This window comes from Cinclus cinclus, chromosome 12, assembly GCF_963662255.1.
Source record: "Cinclus cinclus chromosome 12, bCinCin1.1, whole genome shotgun sequence".
In the NCBI taxonomy this organism is placed as follows: domain Eukaryota; kingdom Metazoa; phylum Chordata; class Aves; order Passeriformes; family Cinclidae; genus Cinclus; species Cinclus cinclus.
In genome coordinates, this window is record NC_085057.1 from 4,606,379 (window position 1) to 4,625,594 (window position 19,216).

The window sequence follows — 19,216 nt, forward strand, 5'->3', positions numbered from 1 at the left end:
GGTAGGGGGCAGAACTGAGTTCTGAACAAGATAAATCCAGAAGCACCCATGAAACTGCATCCACCCCAGAGCTGCATGGAACAAGCACATTATTGGCATCTGACGTGATTTACCTTTTTTCAATTGCTTTGTTTGAAAGGGAATCCATTATTGCTGAAGATGTGAAACCACCGAGTGCCTGTAAAGTATTTCATAGCAAACAGCCTTCTTTCTGGAAAAGTGAGCAGGATTTTTCATTTATTTAGTTAATCCAAGCTGCTAACTGCCATGGCCCTTGCCACTGGTTTCCCACTACTGCTTATGCTTGGACCCCTGACACGAGGAGGTGTAGATGATTCACAACCATGGTATGGCACCATGCAAAATTTCTATGCTATATAAAATATTTCAAGCAGCTTACTGCCTTCACTGGTCATTCTTTTCTTCTTGCTGTTCTTGTTTTCTCTCATTCAAAAGTGCAAAACAAAGAAGTTCATCTGCCAGCCTTTGCACCCAGTGTAAGGGAATGACACACTAATTAGAGGCACCATCACAAGCCACAGATCAGTAAATATCACTGCTGTGAAGCACGTGGGGGCTGTCTCGGAGCAGTATGGCAACCCTTTGTCTTTGGACAAAGATACTTGGGACATGCTGGCAAAGCCTCCTCTTGCTGCCCAAATGTTTGTGGTGGTTCCACTTTGTAACTTCTGCAAGCCACCGGTGTGACAAACAGGGCACAATTTGCAGCACTGCTGCCTAGGAACAAAGGTGGGCAATACTGAAGAACCCCCTGGAGTCCCCACAACTGCCACAGGGCTCCTCGTACCTGACTCCTTTCCCATCTCAGCCTTTCTGGGTTAGATAAAGCCAGCTGGGGAAAAATAAGAGAAATTAGAGGATTCCAAGCAAGTTGATCATCTTCAAGCAGCCTCAGCATCATGTCTCAGGATCCTGGCAGACTCAGAGCAGATTATATAATGGATGCTGATGGTGAAAAACATAAAAGTAATGGCATCCTTCTCCCTGGAGGTCCAATCAAAGGAATTGCAATCCACAAACAGCCTTTGAATTACTTGCAACATTATTTGTTTTTTCCCCTGGTGTTTTTTTTTTCCCACACCAGTTTGTGCTGATGTGCTGGCTTCTGTTTTGCTAAAGTAATAAAAGCTACTAAAATTGAAAGATTGTTGAACTAACGATTGCATTGCTGCCCACAGTGTGTGTGTGCCTGACTACCTTTGCATGTGCTTGAGAGACAGAGACTGGAGAAGTATGGCATAGAGCTGACATAATAAATCCCCTTTCCTCTTGAGCCTGGAGAAGAGGTGCTTAAAACTACACGGAAAGCCCTGTTCAGCCTTCTCCAGAGCAGTTCATCCCTCCATTTCAGGACAGGGCTTCACACAGATGGTACCATCTTACCAAAGAGCTTTAGAGCACATCCTCAGAGCCACAACTTCTTAGAAATAAACCCATAATTCCTGGAGTTAAATAAGCCCGGGGCTGAGGGTGTCAGTGAACTTGACTCCTTTTTCCAGATCATCTACACAGGCTCATTCAGTGGGGTTCTGACAGCAGTCACTGTGTGGGGAGAGCATCTCTGCTTCTCTCAGGATCCACCAGCACCACCAGCTTTGCTAGAGCTGACAGGGACAGAGCAACAGAAGAGCAGCTGAGGGCCCATGAGTGTCTGAAGGAAGGACCCAAAGGATGGACCAGGCTCTGCTCAGTGGTGCCCAGCAACAGGACAAGAGGACACAGGCAAAACTGATGCACAGAAAGTTCCACCTGGGCTTGAGGAAGAACTTTTTTGCTGTGCAGTGACTGTGCACTGGAAGAGATTGTCCAGAGAGGGTATGGAGTCTCCCTCACTGGGGATATTCCAGAACTGTCTGGACACAATCCTGTGCTCTGGGATGACCCTGACGAGCAGGGAGGTTGGACCAGATGACCCACTGTGGTTTCTTCCAACCTGAAACATTCAGTGACCCCAACTTTTTGGGAGTATGACAGCCCCAGGGACAGCTGTCTGAAGGGCAAAGGTGCTGAGAGCCATTTAATGTTGTGCTTACAGTGATCACCTGGGCACACTCACAAATGGTCCTCCTCCTCTCCAGCAGCTGTGTGTGCCATTTTTCACACCAGATAATCCTGTGCTTCTTTCATTTCTAGGTTATCACCTGCCCACATCAATGTCCTGCAGCACAGTGCCCTACTCCCATCCACCTCTATGGAGGAGGAACAATACAAACATCAACTTGAGTTGCTTACTTTAAATATCCAGGGACTCTCAGGAGCCCAAAGGCCTTTGGCACTCCATTTCCAGGGAAAGCCAAGGTGCAGCTTAGCAGGGTTGAGGTGAACTGAACTAAAAAGAGTCACAAAACCACACATGCACATTAAAAGCCCAGGACCCAGGACCAATGTATTACTGGTGACAACGACCTGGCTGTGGGTCACCTGCCAGCCATTCCCCCATGCAGACTTTGCCTCAGCTTCAGAAGCCAGTGGTTGTGTCTGTGACAACACATCCAAGGAGCTGAAGCACAATTAGGACTGAAAAGTGAACACATGATTATTATTATTTTTTTACCCACCCTTCTGCTGTGGGTGACAGAACACAATCAGCCCCTGACGCTTGGTTGCTTGGTAGCAGACAGGCACATTTTTAATTATATATTAAAATATGCTAAAGAACATAAAACGGCTGCGTGACTAATATGTGTGTATCAAGAAAGGCACATGACAGCAGCAAAATTGCTTTAGTGTCTGATAAAAAGTGCCTCTGCCAGGCTTGTCATCAAAAGATCAAGGGAAAGGGGTGGAAAGTATTATTAATAAAACAGTGACTTTTTAAAATACCCCTCATTGTTTGAGGAGTATTTTTTTTAATGTCTAGCATGAATTTAATTATTTTCCATTTATTCAGGTTTGATTTAGTTCCTGCTTTTTCAAACAGAGCTATTATATTAGACCTAAGATCTCAGCTTATTCTCTTATGATGCATTACTCCAAAGAGAAAAGCAGAAAGTCCCAGCTGGATCCTTGAAGTGTAAGTTCCTTATGGATTTGTTTGAACAAAATTACTTTAGTGGTCAGAGAATAAGAAATTATTTTATTATTTACAAGTGCTGAAGTAATTTCTTTTGCAACAACCTGCTCTATAAATGGCAGTGAAAAAAGAAGAGAAATATTAATGAAGTCCCAACCCAAACCAGTCTGTGATTCTGTGATTCTGGAATGCATCGAGTCTCTAAGCAGCAATCACTCATGCCCAGTGAACAGTAGCATTCAGTGTACTCAGTGTAAAATGAGAATCACACCAAAGGTCTTGAAGACATTAAAAGATTTTGACTAAATGTATTTGAAGTGGCTAAAGAAGCAGTGCTGAACACAAGAGCAATGCCTACTGAACACAACACAGCATCTGCTCCCCTGCTCTGTGCCTGCCTAGAGCCAATACCTCTGCTGTGAATTACACTCTGCAATCAGAGAAAATAATCTGCAAATGATTAAATGAGTAAATCCCAGCTCACCTTGCAAGAGCAGGGGGGGTTTGCTGGGCTGTGCTGGGATGGAGAGCAGGAACCCAAGTCCGGTGGGTCTGTGCTGAGAAGGACACAGCCCCACAAGAGTGTGCTGTTCCCCACTCTTTTTTAATTCAAGTCTAACTCCTGCTGCTGTCACAGGCACAGGAGGAAAGCCAGAGGGAGCAGGGAGCTCTGGAGAGGCACTGCTGAACAGCAAGAGAGCAGGCAAAGTGTTTGAGCAGGACCAGAGCCCCCAGAGCTGTGTGCCCCATCCACCAAACCCTGCTTTGGGGCAGCATCCTCAGTATGCACATCAACAACCCCATGGTGACATATATCTATATCTATATATCTATATAGATATAGATATATATGAACAATTGATATTTACATGCTTTGCACATAAATATTGCATATAAATATTTTTATGCCCTAAATACTTTTTATGCCCTTCCTGCTGACCATAGCAGCCTTCTCCTTTCCTTGTGCAGCTCTTGGACAGTGTTAACACAAAGGGTCTGGCACAGGAATCACCACTTCCCTCTGTGATGCCAAAGCACAACTCCTATTAAGAGCATCACTCCCAAAAACTGAGCTGGGAAAGGAGCAGTTTCAAGGAAGGGTGAACCTCAGGCCACAGTCAAAGACAACAGTATTGCTCAGTGCACACACATTTGACCTGTGAGGCAGCATCCTGTCAAGCCTCATTGATTTTAATAACTCAGGAATACTTTTACAAGCCATTCCCCAGCAATTTTGAACAAGTGCATTTCAAAGTAGCTGGAGCAACAGTGTAGGACACCAGTCAGTGCTAGGACCACCCCAGACTGAGAGCAAAAGGAGCAGCACTGCTGAACCCACCGAGGCAGAGCCATCACCACCTCACTCACCTGCTGGGCTCCCAGGTCTCCTGGGAAGGAAAGTACAACAAGGTGACACGGTGGCAGTGTCCTGCTGTGTCACCACACCACACAGCCAAGCCCTGCAGCATCCTCCAGCCTGGCCACAGGGATTCCCAGAGAAACAGACCACACCAGGCACAGCTGGACTTACTGTTGAAATCCACTTTCTTACCTGCACTGAATTTTTCAGGCTTGTCCAGTGCAACTGAAAAGGCTCCTAAACAGAGCTGCCAAACCTTCACTGACACAGAGCTACTGCCTACAGCCAGTACCCCCATGATGGGTGTTCTTCCTGCTCCTCCTGGGTTCTCCAACCCAGCCAAAACCTTGAGGTGCTGCTGCCCACAGCAAGAAATTCAATCCAAGCTGTCCACAAAAACACCTAATGACCACCAGAAGCAGTCAAAATACACCTAAGAGCTCAAACTTAGCAATTATGTCCTAGGCTTCTAATAAGTACATTTTCAAATGCAGTTCTACTAGATTCTAATACTATGCTTAATTTCTAAAGAAATTACATTACAAAACCTGCTGGAAACACAAGCTTTTACTCAAGTATCTTCTACAAAGAGGGATTGGGGCTGTTCAGCTATAGTCCTAGTAGAGTCAGGCCTTTGTTGTTGGGTTGGTTTTTAAATTGAGAGAGTAATTTTTAATCCCATTGAATTAGGTATTTTCTACTCTGTTAGGCACCAGCCTTTCAAGACACTGGTCAAATTCAATACTCCGGTTTATACTCAGGGCTCAAGCCACCCCCTGAGACAACACTCAGTACCCCCAATGCTGCTGCAGAAAGGTCCACAGAGAGCAGGAACTCAATGTCGTGAGCACAGGAAGCAGAAGGCTGTCAAACAAGACCAGAAGGGATGAGAGCAAGAGAGACAGGGAAAAATAATGAAGACACAACACCACCACCACAGCTGGTTCCTCACCAGCAGAAGCCAGGAGCAGCTGTTTGCATGTTGGCTGAGAGGAGGTTTGGGAGGAGTGAACAGAGGGGACAGGGATCCTACCATGCACAGGTGCACTGGAGAAGGGGGTGAGGTGCTCCTGCATAGGACTGCTGGGGCCAGGTGACCGTGCAGGAGTGACAACAGGGCAGGAGGGGCAGGTAGCCCGAGGCCTCACGGAGCCCATGACCTCACAGGGAACATGAGGAGCTGCAAAGGGCAGGGAGGGAGGGAGGCAGATGACAAGAGCCCATGGGAGGGAAGGGCAATGACATTTTCCCACACCCACCTGTTTTATTCCTTACTCTAGACCACAAGCTCTGGGTCTTTCCACTTCGGCATGAGTTTGCAAAGCCCAGGTGGGGTCTGGTCTGCAGCTTCATTCCCCTGTGTGACTGCCACACAAACACAGCTGGACAGCTCTGGTGGAAACCAAGGATGCTAACCAACACCAGGTCAGGGACATGGACACGGACACATCCATGGCCAAGTCACAGACACAGAGGCACTGCAGGGACTTCAAATGCACAGGAAAACAAGGTCCACTCACATGGAAAACGAGTGATTTACACAGATGTATGTGAAAAACCAAATGCTTTAATCCATCTATCAAGAACAACAGTTCAAATTATTTCATTGGATACATTAATATTGATCCATAATTTACAGTGCTATGGACCATACACAAATTATTGCTGCAGTCAACAGCAGATGAATATCAACATTACAGTACCAAGCATCATAGCAAGAGGCAGTAATTAATGTCACTTTTTCAAGAAATATAGGTATTTATACTATTATCAACATCAGCTTCCCCCCCAGTGCATTTTATGTCAAACAACATAAATGTAAGTGCATTATTTTGTGCTTTGTGCTTTCCTTATGTACCTTCTTTTTTGCTTTTACAAGTTTTAAGAGTTAAATATTGCTTTATAGGCCAAAAGCAGAAAGGAAGAACTTCACGGTACTTCTGCACGTCCCTGCCTGTTGCATGGCTTCGGCAAAGTGAGAATTGGTCGGTTCCCCATCCACCTGCTCAGGGAAGCCACAGCTGCCCAGCGTCACACACATCACTGTCACAAGACCAGGCAACAACTTGTGTCCATCTCACTCCACCTAGTCCATGCCAAACCCTACCTGTGACTGCTGCCTCTGTCCTCTGCCACCGATCCTGCAAAATGTCACAGCCACGCCCTCCACCATGCTCAAATGGGCAAAGGCACCTCCCATTAGCACCCACTGGGGGTCTGTGTCTCCTACAGGTGTCCCCCGGGCAGTGTCACCCTTCCAAGGGTGGGCAGGCTCAGAGGAGGGCTGTAACCTAAGGAAGCATGGGGGGAAGAGTGAGCAGGGCATGGCCAAGTTATGTGTTACCCCAGAAAACACAAGGTATAGGAGCACACAACACAGCTGCTGCAGCCACAGAATCCAGCTCTTGATGGAATGGTTGGCCTTGAATCCTAACTCACCTTCACACAGCACGTAGCCAAAAATCAGAAGTCAGGGCTGTCACCGAGTACCAGTGGTTTCACATAAGCTTGAAAACTATTCATATACCACAGTCTAGACTTGAATTTCTGAATGTCCAGGGCAGGCACCAAACCAAAAGCCTCAATTCAATACATTCAGTGGTTCTCAGTTACTACACTCCAGCATGCACACCCTGATTTCTTGTACCAATGCTCAGAGCTGTCCCATTTTCTGGGGAAGGGCAACACAGCCCTGTGTTATAACTACAAGCATTTTCTACAGCCCTGATTTTCTTACCTGTCACCCCAGCCAAACAGCAGCACCAGAAGCCTGTACCCCGTAGCTGACTCGGAGCTATGGCACAGCTGCCTTGCTGTGGGGACTGGGGGCATTTCCTGCCCCAGGATCATGGTGACCACAGCACATCCTGCAGCCTCCTGGGTCCTGCCTGGGCCAGAGATTCTCTACCCTAAGAAAGACACATTCCCAAAAACTGTCTGGGGTGAGGGGGAGAGGCATCATTACAACCCAACTCTAGCTCCTCCTTCAAAAACTATAGAACAAAGAAAAGAAGCCACAACCCTGTGGTTGCATCAATGCTAACACATTGCTGGCGGCTCAAGCGGGAAGGGAGGGCTGGACACAGCCACGGGCAGAGTGACAGGAACACAGACCCCGAGCTCCACAGCCCTGCAGAGCCTGAGCCCCCTGTGCTGGGAGCACAGCTGCCAGGCAGGGGACACCGGGAGCCCTCCCCTGGGGAAATTTCTGGGAGAGGGCTCAGTGAGCTGTGCTGTGGGAACCCCCACCACTATCCCCAGCCACCCCCGTCCTACCCAGTTCACATTTGGTTTCTGAACACCACCTGCTGAGCCCAAGGTTTCCTTGGAAAGCTGGCCAAACTGGCACTCAAGTTACTCACCGTTGCACTCATCCTATGTAATTTCCAGTGTAGCACAAAGGAGAAAGGGAAGCTCTGGTTTTCTACCTGTAGGCACCATGCTACACCTCAACGCCCTGTACACCACCACCCTAAAGCTCTGCCTATGCCACACTTCAGTCAGTGCTAGTCAAGGAAGACTACAACTAGAGTTTAAGGCACTTCATTCTGAACGAGCTACGCCTGCCAGTCAGCTGTAGGCTGCCGTGGAGAATTCCATTCCCTCCGTCTAGCTCGGAACACCACCTGTCACCTCCGTGGAACACCCAGGCTGGATATAATACAAGGAAAACTACCGTTATTGCATAGGACTACACTGGAGTAGATAATGCACCGAACTACTTTTACAACATGGTTGCATGTTAAAAATTAATAACATTGTTATCAAGTAACAGTTATTTGAAGATACAGTAATTTACTCTTTTTTTGTTTTTTTGTTGTTTTTTTTTTTTTTTTCTCTTATGTCAGCTCCAATGCTGAAATAGAACACGAATTGCTCTAACGGGTATATTAACTACAGAGTTATGTTTCCAAGCATATTACTACTTTTTTTTCTGTATCACTAAAAATAAATATGTAAGTTCAGTTTCTCTACAGAGTTGTTTTATTACCTAATCTAGATTTTTACTCTACCTTAAATGCATTTAAAAACATTTTCAAAGTGAGACTGTAATATACAAAATATTCTCAAAATCTCTCTTAAAACACAGAACCCTGCATAAAAGCTTCCTTTCAAGTGTTTACAAAGAATGCAGAAAACTTCCAATGAGTTTTAAAAATGTCAAAAAATCGCTGCAATATTAAGAGGCAAAAATCTTACAAATGAAATACAAATAAATTTAAAACAAAAAGTTGAGGATAACTAAGGAATCCATGCAAATCAAAAGAAACTGTACAATGCAATTAAAAAAAAAATAAAGCCAATTGGATATGTACAACATAATGTGCCCAGCTGATATTATGCTTTTTTTTTTTTTTTTTTTGTCCAAAGGGTGTATCCCAACTTACAGTGCTCCTGCTTGGTTTGCCATTGGCAAAGCCATCCATGTGTGTCACGAAACAAAATAAAAATTTAAGAGGAAAAACTTGAACCATGATCAAAAGGAAAACCCAAATCAGCTCAGAGTAAAATTAAACAACACTCTGAGACACTCACATCTCCCTGCAGTTTCAGCAACAGCATTTTATATCACAATCAACACAATCAGGATGTCTTAACACTTGGGTTCAGTTTCTTTTCTAAGTGAAGTCGGGTGGTTACTTTCCCTAAACACTTGTCATGTAAGAACAACATTTGAAGGACACTGTATCTTTAAGGCAGCACTATTCAATTAATACAATTACAAATTGGACTTTTTGTTGTTGTTTACATTCTTATACTTTACATTTTGTTTCCAAGTAAATAGGTTGCATTTACAATCCTACAATTGCCCCCTCCCCCCCTGCAGAAACAGACTCTTCATCTGTAATTCTATTGCTTTGAGTAGATTTGACCAGTTCAAAATTCTTGGCGAATCCAGTTCACAGATTCTGTACATATGCTGTACAATATTTTGGAGGCATTGGTAGTTTTAAAATAGAATATACAAGTTTCTTCACAAAAAATTCTAAAAAAAATCCTCTATATATAATATATACACACACGCACACACACTGATGAAGCACAAGGGGAAAAAAAATCAAAAAAATTCTACAAAAGGTAAATTATTTCATCTACTGATCAAGAACCAAAGCAGTTTATGAAAGGTGTGCCAACAGATGCTAACAAGCATGGTCAGTGTCCTCCATGCTCACACTGCTCCGCCTGCTACTTGTCTTTGATGCCCCAGGAGACACAGAGGAGAGCAGTGGGTCAGTCACTCCCACTGGGGAGAGGGTATCGTCCATCAGGATATCTTCCAGTTTGGATCCCATTTTGGCAGGAACCCCGTAAGTGCCAGCTGGTTCAGTCACGTTTCCCAGGTTGTCACTGAAGCTGATGGTGCCATCAGTGAGGTCCAGGGTGGTGGTGCAGGACAGGTCTGTGTGGTGTGGCATCATGTCCTGGCTGCAGTTGTCCAGCACAGGCTCCTGTTTGATGACCCTGTTGACCATGTCAGGGGAGCAAAGGCCTGTAGATGGGACAAGGGACAGTCCATGTGCCCGAGCTTGCATCTCGAGTTCCTGGGAAGGAGAATAAGGGGCAAATTAAAACAAAATCTGGAAGTAAAATCTGTCATCTTATGCTTGTCTTGCAGCTTCCAGTTTCCTTCTCCTGTACACATTTCCTTCCTTGCCCACAGTGACAAGTGCTTGTACCTTGCACACTCCTGCCCTGCAGATTTTCACCTGAACAGCAGAGTCTTGAAGAGGTGTGTGAACAACATCCCACACAGGTCCTTCACACTCCTCCTCAGCACCTACATCAGAGCCAAAACCCAGTACCCTGCAGCACAGACATGTTCCCCTCAGGCTTTCTTCTCAAACCAGTGCCAGGACAGGGAGGTTTGGCATCAGGTAGGGTGAGGAAAACATTTAAAAATAGGGGAAAAAAATAAAGTAGCAGCAGAAGCATGTGTTTAGTAATTTTTAAAAAGTCATATGTGAAGGCACAGCACGTCTATGTGATCATTATCAATCCCTGCTGAGACTCTGGAGGGGACATTTCTCACTCTGCAAGTCTGGCAGAACTGGAAGAGGTCAATCAAAACTGAGCAACAACACTATTCCTGTGCAGAATAATCACAAGGAAGTCACAGGAAGGTTTCAGACTTCACACAGAGCCAGGATTCTTCAAATTTCCACGGAAAATTTAGATCCCACCTTCACATTTCATCATACAGAAATGTCCTCTCACAAATATATCAGTAAAAGAGATGTTTTGCTTCTACTTCTGCATCATATTAGGCAATCACAATCTCTGTTGTGATTGTGCTGTTTGTGGATATTCCTGTCACTGAGGCTCATTATTACTCTTTTCCATTATTTCCAGGCTAAAACAAGCTTGCCATGCAACATCAGAGGAGAAGGTGGAATGAGCAAGCACTTCTTCCATCAGCTAATGTGCCAGAATCAGGAGTTCCTTACTCCATGCTCAATCAGAATCAACACAAAAAGGGAAAATACACTCTTGAGGTTATTTGCTGCCAGATGTATTGCCTGTTATTCAAGGATCTGGGTTTTATGGTATTTTGATTGAAGGAGCCAGAGCAGATGGGTAATACAAAGCAAGATGAAAGATGTTTAAAAAGTGATCTCATTTAGCTTTGAAACACCACAGCTTGATGCCGCTCTGCAAGAGCCTTGTGTGTTTTTATCATCTCATTCTAGCAGCAGATTGCTCAACCAAGTACAAAACTGCGCTGGGGTTCAACTCGGCCTGTTCTATTTTAAAGCTGTTTATTTCCACACTTGACTCTCAGGTATTTGCAGCTTCATTATCTCCCTGGTGGATTAGCTGGGCTGTTGAGGGGTCTCCTGGCAGGCCACAGCTGCATGCAGAGCTCAGCTGCTCATGCTGCAGGGGAGCAGCAACATGAGGATATCTGTGATATTGCTGTCTCCATGTTAGGTGTTCTTGCACCCAATTCTGGTACACTTCTTTAATTACCCTTCTTTTTAATCACCCCACGGAGAGGGGTGGCTGTACAGAAGAAAACCCTCTGTTGGCTTCAAGGTTAAGGCTTCCTATCCACTTGAGGTGAAGACAAAGGAATTAGTTAAGAGAAATTGAGTTCTCACCCTTAAATTTCTGCGTAGCTCAGAACACTGGGAACCTGGGTGAATCTAACAAGGCAACAACCCACAGAGAAAACATATTCATGCCACCTACTGCTTTTCAGTGCTGAGGAGAACTGTTGTACAGTCCTACAGAATTCAAGCAGCAGGGAAGACTCCCAAACAGCTGAACTTAATTTTGTGACTATCAACAACTACATGATACATGAAGTCCCAGTGCCTTAGGCCTGGCAAACAGAAGAATGTATTACCAAGTAAACCTTTTTGATGGTATGGTTTGAAACTAGCGTTGGCTGTGGCAGAACAAAAACAGACCACTCATAAGTGCTTCTACTAGAGTGCCAGGGTTCTTTTTTTTTAACTAAGATATCTTTGGCTTTTTCTGGAAAAATCTCTGCAGGCATCTGAGCACGGCCCGCTGTTAATTTAAAGGCTGGTTCCTCGTAACCCGCACCCCACAAGTCACCACTATTTGCAATCACACGCTGCAACGCCAAGAGCATTTGCAGCTCATTTCTCAGCAAACCTGTATTCTGAGCAGCAGGTGCCTGTTGGCATGTTCCAGCTTCTTCTGCCTGTTCTCCAGCTCCTTGGTGCGCTGCTGTTCCCTCTGCAGCTTGCGGATGTAATCCACCGACGCCTTCAGGATCGTCCCCTTGTTCCAGCGCATGTCACTGGGCAACAGCACAAAAGGACAAGGTAAGGCTCTGTTTCACAGCTGCTCCCCTCATACCCGTACCTGGGACTGCACCTTACCCAGACATAACACCCAGCTCCTATCTATTTCCAAGTTTGTGAATTCAGAGGGCGTTTGCGGTGCACTAGAGGGGGCTGGAGCACAGCCCTTGGGAAGCATGTTTGCTTCAGAGAGGGAGAGAGAGGGGCTGCTGCATCACCATCTCCTCACTTTCTATAAATAGGCAAAAAACATCTTACTGCAGACCGTCAGTGCCAAGATTCACCTGTCCTGCAGGTTGGTACTGTCTTGCTGGCCTTGGAAGAGGCTGCAGAGCCTCTCTGCAGAGTAGCTGAGCATCAAAATACTGGAAAATCTCCCCAAAATCATCATGGGGCACTGACTCAGATTTCAGTGGACTTTCAAGCTCCAGAGCAAGGAAGGCTCCTTGCTACTGAATCAGCATTGGGAAAGTATAAATGCAAGCCAAAAGCAGTAAAATCATTGGAGAATTATCATAAAGAACACCTGGGAAATTACAACAAACACTGACAAATTATCAGTGAACAAGCACAGAGTTACATTTTTTATTTTCCTTTTTTTTTATTGGAGGGAAGGGGAATGTGATAGCTTCCCAGATAAACTGCCCTCCATTTTCACAGAGACCAGTTCTGTCTTGTCAAGCTGTAACATCTAATTAATTAAGAGAATCGTTTAGCAAGACATGCAGCCATCTAAGCAGCCAGACCAGCATAAGGTTTCCCATCCTCTGCCTCTGGTAAGGCAGTCACTCCCAGCACCAAGCCCAGCTTTGAGACAAACATCATCAAATTAACAAAAACACAAGCAGGTTCCAACAGGGGAAAAATGAACCCTCAAAAAAATCTTCCAAAAATACAATAAAACCTTTCAAGCATTTCTGCCATCAGAGAGTGCTAAGAGCAAGTAGAAAACAGGAACCTGGGGGGAAGGGGGGGGTGGAATTTAAGTTCTTGTTCTCCCCTGGGATTATTTTACCTCCTCCCACCCACAGTCTCCCTAGGCATGTTGTACTTACGGGTCATTTGACTTGGGTATCAAGGTGCCCAGTTCTTTTATACGATCATTAATATTAAATCTTCTTCTTCGTTCAACTTTAGGAAAAACAGCATGAGTGTTACAAGTAATATTCACACCTAATTACAACTTACAGAGTGTTTTATCAAAGATTTCTTTAAGCACCACTGAAATGTTTGCCTGAAGCTTAAAATCCAGTGATGATTTATTTTTCTCTCCTACACATGGACACACTAGGACAGAAGTTCTGTCTATACCGTAAATTTTGGGACTGCTGAAGTTGCAGAGTTTAACTGAGACTAAAAAAATCAGAATGACTGACAAGCAAACATTTTTCTAGGGATAAGCATCACGGACAAATTAAGAAATGAATATTTAGATGCTCAAGGAAATCCCAAGAGAGAAAAAGGGACAAAAGACACAGTCTCTTTTTTAAAGTAGTCTTCCATGTATAACGCTTTGAGCATCCCAAAGTTCAACTTAAATATCAATTTTCCTGCATTACCTTTTCATGCTATGGAAAAGGCTTCTGAGTGGCTCAAAGCATGAAACAGTTCCTTTTTTCTACAACTATAAAGTATAAAAAGATAAATTATGGATCCTTTAAATCATAAGATGCTCATTATTTTCCAGTATTTTTTTAATCCATTCTGGAAAGATGAGTTCCTTTTGAAAATTATATTTTTAAAATTGCAATTCTGAGGACCCACACTGTTATTTAAACACACAAACTGACCACATATCTAATATTAAAAAAAAATAAAATTAAAAAAGCAAAATTGTGCAAGGCGGATTTGTTAAAAGCAGTTGGGCCACATGTTGAACCCAGCAATTCCATTGGTAACAACCACCAATTCACTTGGTTTATTGAAAATAAATAAAAGTAGATTTAAATTCAATAGTAGATTGAAGGACACATTTCACAAGAATCTGAGATATTTGATCTACGGGCATAGCACAACTATCTAGTGGTTTATACTATGTGCAGTACCTCATCCAGATTTAAAACATCAGTATTTGAACACTCAATGCCCAAAATCACCCAAGAATTGGTGCAAAATATGAGGAACCAAAACTTACTCAAGTTGTGATTGTCTTTCTTTTGCCTCTCCTTAGCCAACGCTCTCGCTTCTGACTCTGTAGGAAAAATACATGCTGTGCATGTGAATGAGGTAATTAGAATTAAAATAATTCAATCACAGCGTTTCAGCCTGTGAAATATCTGCACAGGAAGCCTGATGGCTATTTGTCACACCAATCATTACCCCATTCCAAGGAGCAAGAAGGGTTTGTGGATGCCAAAACACAATGCTGGGACTGAGCTTCACCTCTGCACCTCTGGAGCATCTCTTGCCACACTTCCCAGAGTGACTCCCATGATGGGAATGTTTCCCACGGAGGCCCTGACTCAGCAAGGTATTTGAGGACAACAAAGTGCTGAAATCCAGCACACCTTCTCCTACGTCTGCACATGTATCCCAGGGGAGCTGAACCAGAGGAACAGCATGCTTATGGCATTGCTGCCTGCTCAGGATGTGACACAGGCAGGACTCAGAGGCTCTGCTCACCCAAATTAAGGCTACATCCTTCTGTGGCACGTGCACACACATCACCAAAACACTCAAGGAACAAGTGACCTGTTAAAAACAGTGTATTTTCCAGCTATACTAACTGTTCCTATTATATTTAAAAAAAAAAAAGGTGAAAAATTTAACACCTTTCTTAGCAATGAAGATGGGAACAATGGTTCTTGCTTCAAGAAAGGCAAAAAGGAAAGTCATGGCAGCCATGCTGCACAGAACTTGTCTCCTGAACTCAGAACTGCCCTTCACCTTGCTCCACACACTTATTATCTATTTGTATTATTCTATTATTATTGCTATTACATTCTAGAATTATATCATTATTAATTTCAGCATGCAATAGTTCAGGCAACAGCATAATTAAATTTCTTCTTTTCAGTTCTCATTTGGTCCTAAGATTCTCAAGCAATTTTAAGTATTTTATCTTCACTCTATCCCTTTTCATTTTTTTGAAAGGTGAGGTCATTAATCCTTGCCCCATTGCATTCAAATCCCCAAACCAGCAAGGGCTTTGCAGTTCCACAGTAAGTCAGTGAGGTGCAATGAATGTATCATCTTGTATCACAAGCTCCATTGCAAAAACAATCCCTCACTGTAGTCAGTAAGTTTCTTTCCTGTATTACTTTATTTTGATCAAAAAATGGCTCACCTAAATTAATTCTGTTTACAGGTAAGTGTAGCATATAGGCATTAAATTTATTTCAGTTCTGTTTTGTTGTATTTGATGTACTGAGAACTTCCACAAGACCACTTCATTCACTATTTCCCCTCTCCTTCTGCCTTCTTGGCCCAAAGTCTGACACAACCACCTGCAGCAAATCCACTATTCTGCAAATCCAAGTTGGGCTGAGTTTGCAGCCTACACCCCCTGGAACTTTCTATACTTGGGGCAACAAAACTGCCTGCAACGCAGGACTGAGTAGCTCTTCTCCTTCCCACCCTCCCCTTACAAAGTTCCATCTCTGTACAAGCTTTGCTTTTTTTCTAGCAGACACAAATCATTGTATGCTCTGTGTGTCTTTTTTTGGTGCCAAGTTCAAATTCTGTGTTGTCTTATAAATGCAAATATCCGCCAGCTCAGAGAGGTGGCATTTCCTCCTGGTCTATTGAAACTGCTCTGCTTAAACTAATTCCTGCCCAGAACCTGCTTTGCAACTGAGTCAGCCTCTGAGTTTTCACAACAGAAGCCCAAAAAGACGACAGGCAAGAAAGAAACCAGGCCCCTACCCTACTGCATGGTCAGTGACTTTCTGTTGGGCTTAAGAACAGGCATTTCTGCACATTAATATGATTTTTGCCATCAGTTCTAGAGTGGATCTCCATTTGTTCAGCCTACAGACACCCATATTTTGTATATGTACCCTATGTGTGGTTATATCCATCCAAGTGAGCAAAAATAAAACATGCCTGTGAATACGAAACTTATTATTTGCTTCAATCTTGCTCCTGTACACATGTGCTTGAGAAAAAGAGGGTTTTAGTATTTCACTCTCCTGCCCCTGCCTCCCACAGCTTGCTCAGAGCATTGCTGCAGGAACTGGCATTAAAAAAAAATTAAGGAACACTTAATTTCCATCTTAATTTAGTGATGCATATTCATAGAATCATAGAATGGCTTGGGTAGGAAGGGACCTTAAAGATCATCAAATTCCAATCCCCCGAGTGCCTAATTTTACATTTTAAAGGATCTACACGTCCATACTACACATTATAAGAGGTTATTTGTTCATTACTGCCCTCCCCTACTGAAGTTAAGCCCCAGTGCGTATTATTCTTTGACATGAATCCCACAGAGACTCCAGATGTGAAGTTGTTAAAGTTTGGTGTTGAAAGAACAAACAGTAAGCCCAAACTAGAAAATAGCTCTGGGAAAGATGCAGGGAAGCTCCCTGGAACACAACAGAGTACAGGTGTGACTGTAACAATTAAGGACTTTATGAACTTGTGACAATGAACACACACGCACCCACACATGAACACAGGCTGAAAGAAACTGTTCTGTTAACAGAAATTATGTCCAGTATCACCTGAATTCAAAACAGTGATACATTACCCCAAGGTGGTATTTTAGATGTATTTACCTGTGAGCTCCCTTTTTATATTAGGAAGATTAGCTGGACACGAGTTGCTGATGTTTAGTCCTGGAGGAGGCATGCTTTGGTTGCCATAAAGGTCAATCAAATTGCCAGACACAGGCAACTGGAAAAGATAAATCAGGAAAGGGATCATTTGGTTTGCCTTTATGAATGCCTTTGTACAGAATAACAGTCAGAATGTGCTAAGTAATCCGTGCTCTTTTCCGTGTGCAAACAGAGCCTGCAAGAAGGTTAGCAAAATCCACAGATATACACGGGCATGAGGGATAAAACATCTACACTGGAAAATTCTGTTCTCTCTCCTCAAAAGTATGCAGACTTAAAATATTAAGAGCTAACAGAAGAGGTAAAATGCTGATGATATTGCTGCACTGTTTCTCCTTATTTTTCACTAAAACTAATACATCTATATCCCTTAAACTTTTCTCATATCTGAAAGAGCCTACAGAACTCTCCCAGAGAAACCCCCCCCTTTTCCCAGAGATACGTGAGTGGAAGTACTTTGCAAGTTGTCACATGCTGGAGGAAGAACACTGTATTAATTAATCACATTTTTCATGTGATTTGAAAGCTACCTACACAGAAAACATTTCAGTTTACTTTGTTTTTTGCCTTACATAACAAGAATGCACACCAGTAGGAGGGAGATTATTTTTACAGTAAGTTCCCTCAATTACTTGTTCACTCTGCTGTGTTTATTTAGGTATTTAAACAAGTAGATTTATACAGAAATAGGACAGCATTTCAGCAATATCTATCAAATCTATCCCTTTATACTGAAACATATTTAAAGAAGCTTGCAATTATCCTGAGTGGATTATTTTACCCATCTCTTATTTGGTTTTGAAAAGACAGGTATAAAACACTCTGGTATCTTATCTGAGTGGCAACACTTCTTATCATCACTGCTGCAAAGAAAACCAATCCCTCCAAGACACTGATCCTGCAGAGATTACAGCAGGTATTAACTTTACACCCATGTAAATAATGCTGGTGAATACAATGCAGTGAGTCACAGCCAGGACTATTAAACTCCTACTGATGGGCCTTGCCAGACTGGGACCTATGAAAATTTCTCTGCCATATGGAAGCAGATGAAACAGGAGTTGATATGTAAAGTATCACCAGCTAGAAGCCATGCTGACAAGTTGTTGAGAACAGATAATGGCCAAGAACAAAACCAAAGTCTCCTGACTCAAACTTTAAGAGACAGAGGAATAAATGTAACTGAATTCTCACTATGAGTCAGCCTTATTTTAAAAAAAAAAAAAAAAAATGCTGCTTGGGTCACAGCTGTGCTGGTTGTGACCTGCCCACAGTAGTGCCAGGGTGACCACTCAAACTCACTGCTCTGCAAGGCTGACCCTTGTGTCTTTGGGTCCCCCAAACACATCCCTGACACTGACACGGTGAGAGCGTCACACACCCTTCTGACTTGGATGTGCTCGTCCTATTCATGCTCCTAAACATGGGGAGAGCACAAAGACCTTGTTTGTAGCCCAGTGACTTGAAGTTCATGACCAGACATGTGAAATCTAATTAGGAACTTGAGGGAATTTTAAAAAAGAAGATTTTTTTTGTTAGAAAACTTCCAATTGGCATCTCAAAGCCTGAACAAAGCAGATTGCAAGGAAACATGGAGAACATCAAGCTGCTTTCCTTACTGCAACATGGACCCTGATTGTTACAACAGTTTGTGAATGATTTTTCTTCCCCAAAGGTGTGAAACACTGAGCCAGACTTCCAGGTCAATAAACAGCACTGGTGTGAGCAATTATCACAAAAGGGGACAGAGCAGACAGGCAGCAACTGCTGAACATGCACATGTGCATGGCTGCTAAAGGCTGCCCACAAGAATGCTTATCAGGGAAATTCACATTAGGGGCAGGAAAATGCCAACAGTCTCCACTTATATCAGTGATTCATGAGCAAAGAGACTGATCAGCTTCTTTCTTTGACCACTCTCCCCAGCATCCAAACTCCACAGGTCAAAGCTTCAGCTCTAACATTTTCTTACACATGATCCACACTCAGTATGTGAGGCCTCTTCTCCAGGATGGCTGCAGGTCACATCTTTGGGACTAACTTCCACTAATTCCTTTCAAATGAAAACAAAGTGCATGCAACACTCTGGGCTATCTCACATAAAATAACTGCAGCTAAAGAGTAGTTAAAACTGAGGCACATCCGCAGCTCACCATTTTATAACAGTTCCTGAAGGAATAAAATCAGTTGACTAACGTAAACCAAATAATCATTAGTGCAGGGCTTAGGGAACTGGGAAAGGGCAGAGGACCCCTGTGCTGAGGGCATT

General features: G+C 43.5%; 1 protein-coding gene across 10 annotated transcripts in view; it reads right to left on the bottom strand.

The window, feature by feature from the left end:
- Nucleotides 1–5,941: 5,941 nt before the first annotated feature.
- The window catches only part of MITF (melanocyte inducing transcription factor), a 99,749-nt gene continuing 86,474 nt past the window's right edge, over nt 5,942–19,216 (bottom strand). For 6 of the 10 annotated variants that reach the window (XM_062501073.1, XM_062501070.1, XM_062501072.1 and 3 more), the window contains 5 exons: nt 16,888–17,005; nt 14,304–14,360; nt 13,225–13,300; nt 12,018–12,165; nt 5,942–9,937 (listed from right to left, as the gene is read on the bottom strand). In XM_062501073.1, the coding sequence (XP_062357057.1) occupies nt 9,536–9,937; nt 12,018–12,165; nt 13,225–13,300; nt 14,304–14,360; nt 16,888–17,005 (801 nt within the window). In that variant the 3' untranslated portion in view covers nt 5,942–9,535. Of the gene's footprint in view, nt 9,938–12,017; nt 12,166–13,224; nt 13,301–14,303; nt 14,379–16,887; nt 17,006–19,216 lie in introns of all 10 variants that reach the window. The other 4 variants (XM_062501071.1, XM_062501069.1, XM_062501075.1 and 1 more) reach the window with 1 other exon arrangement.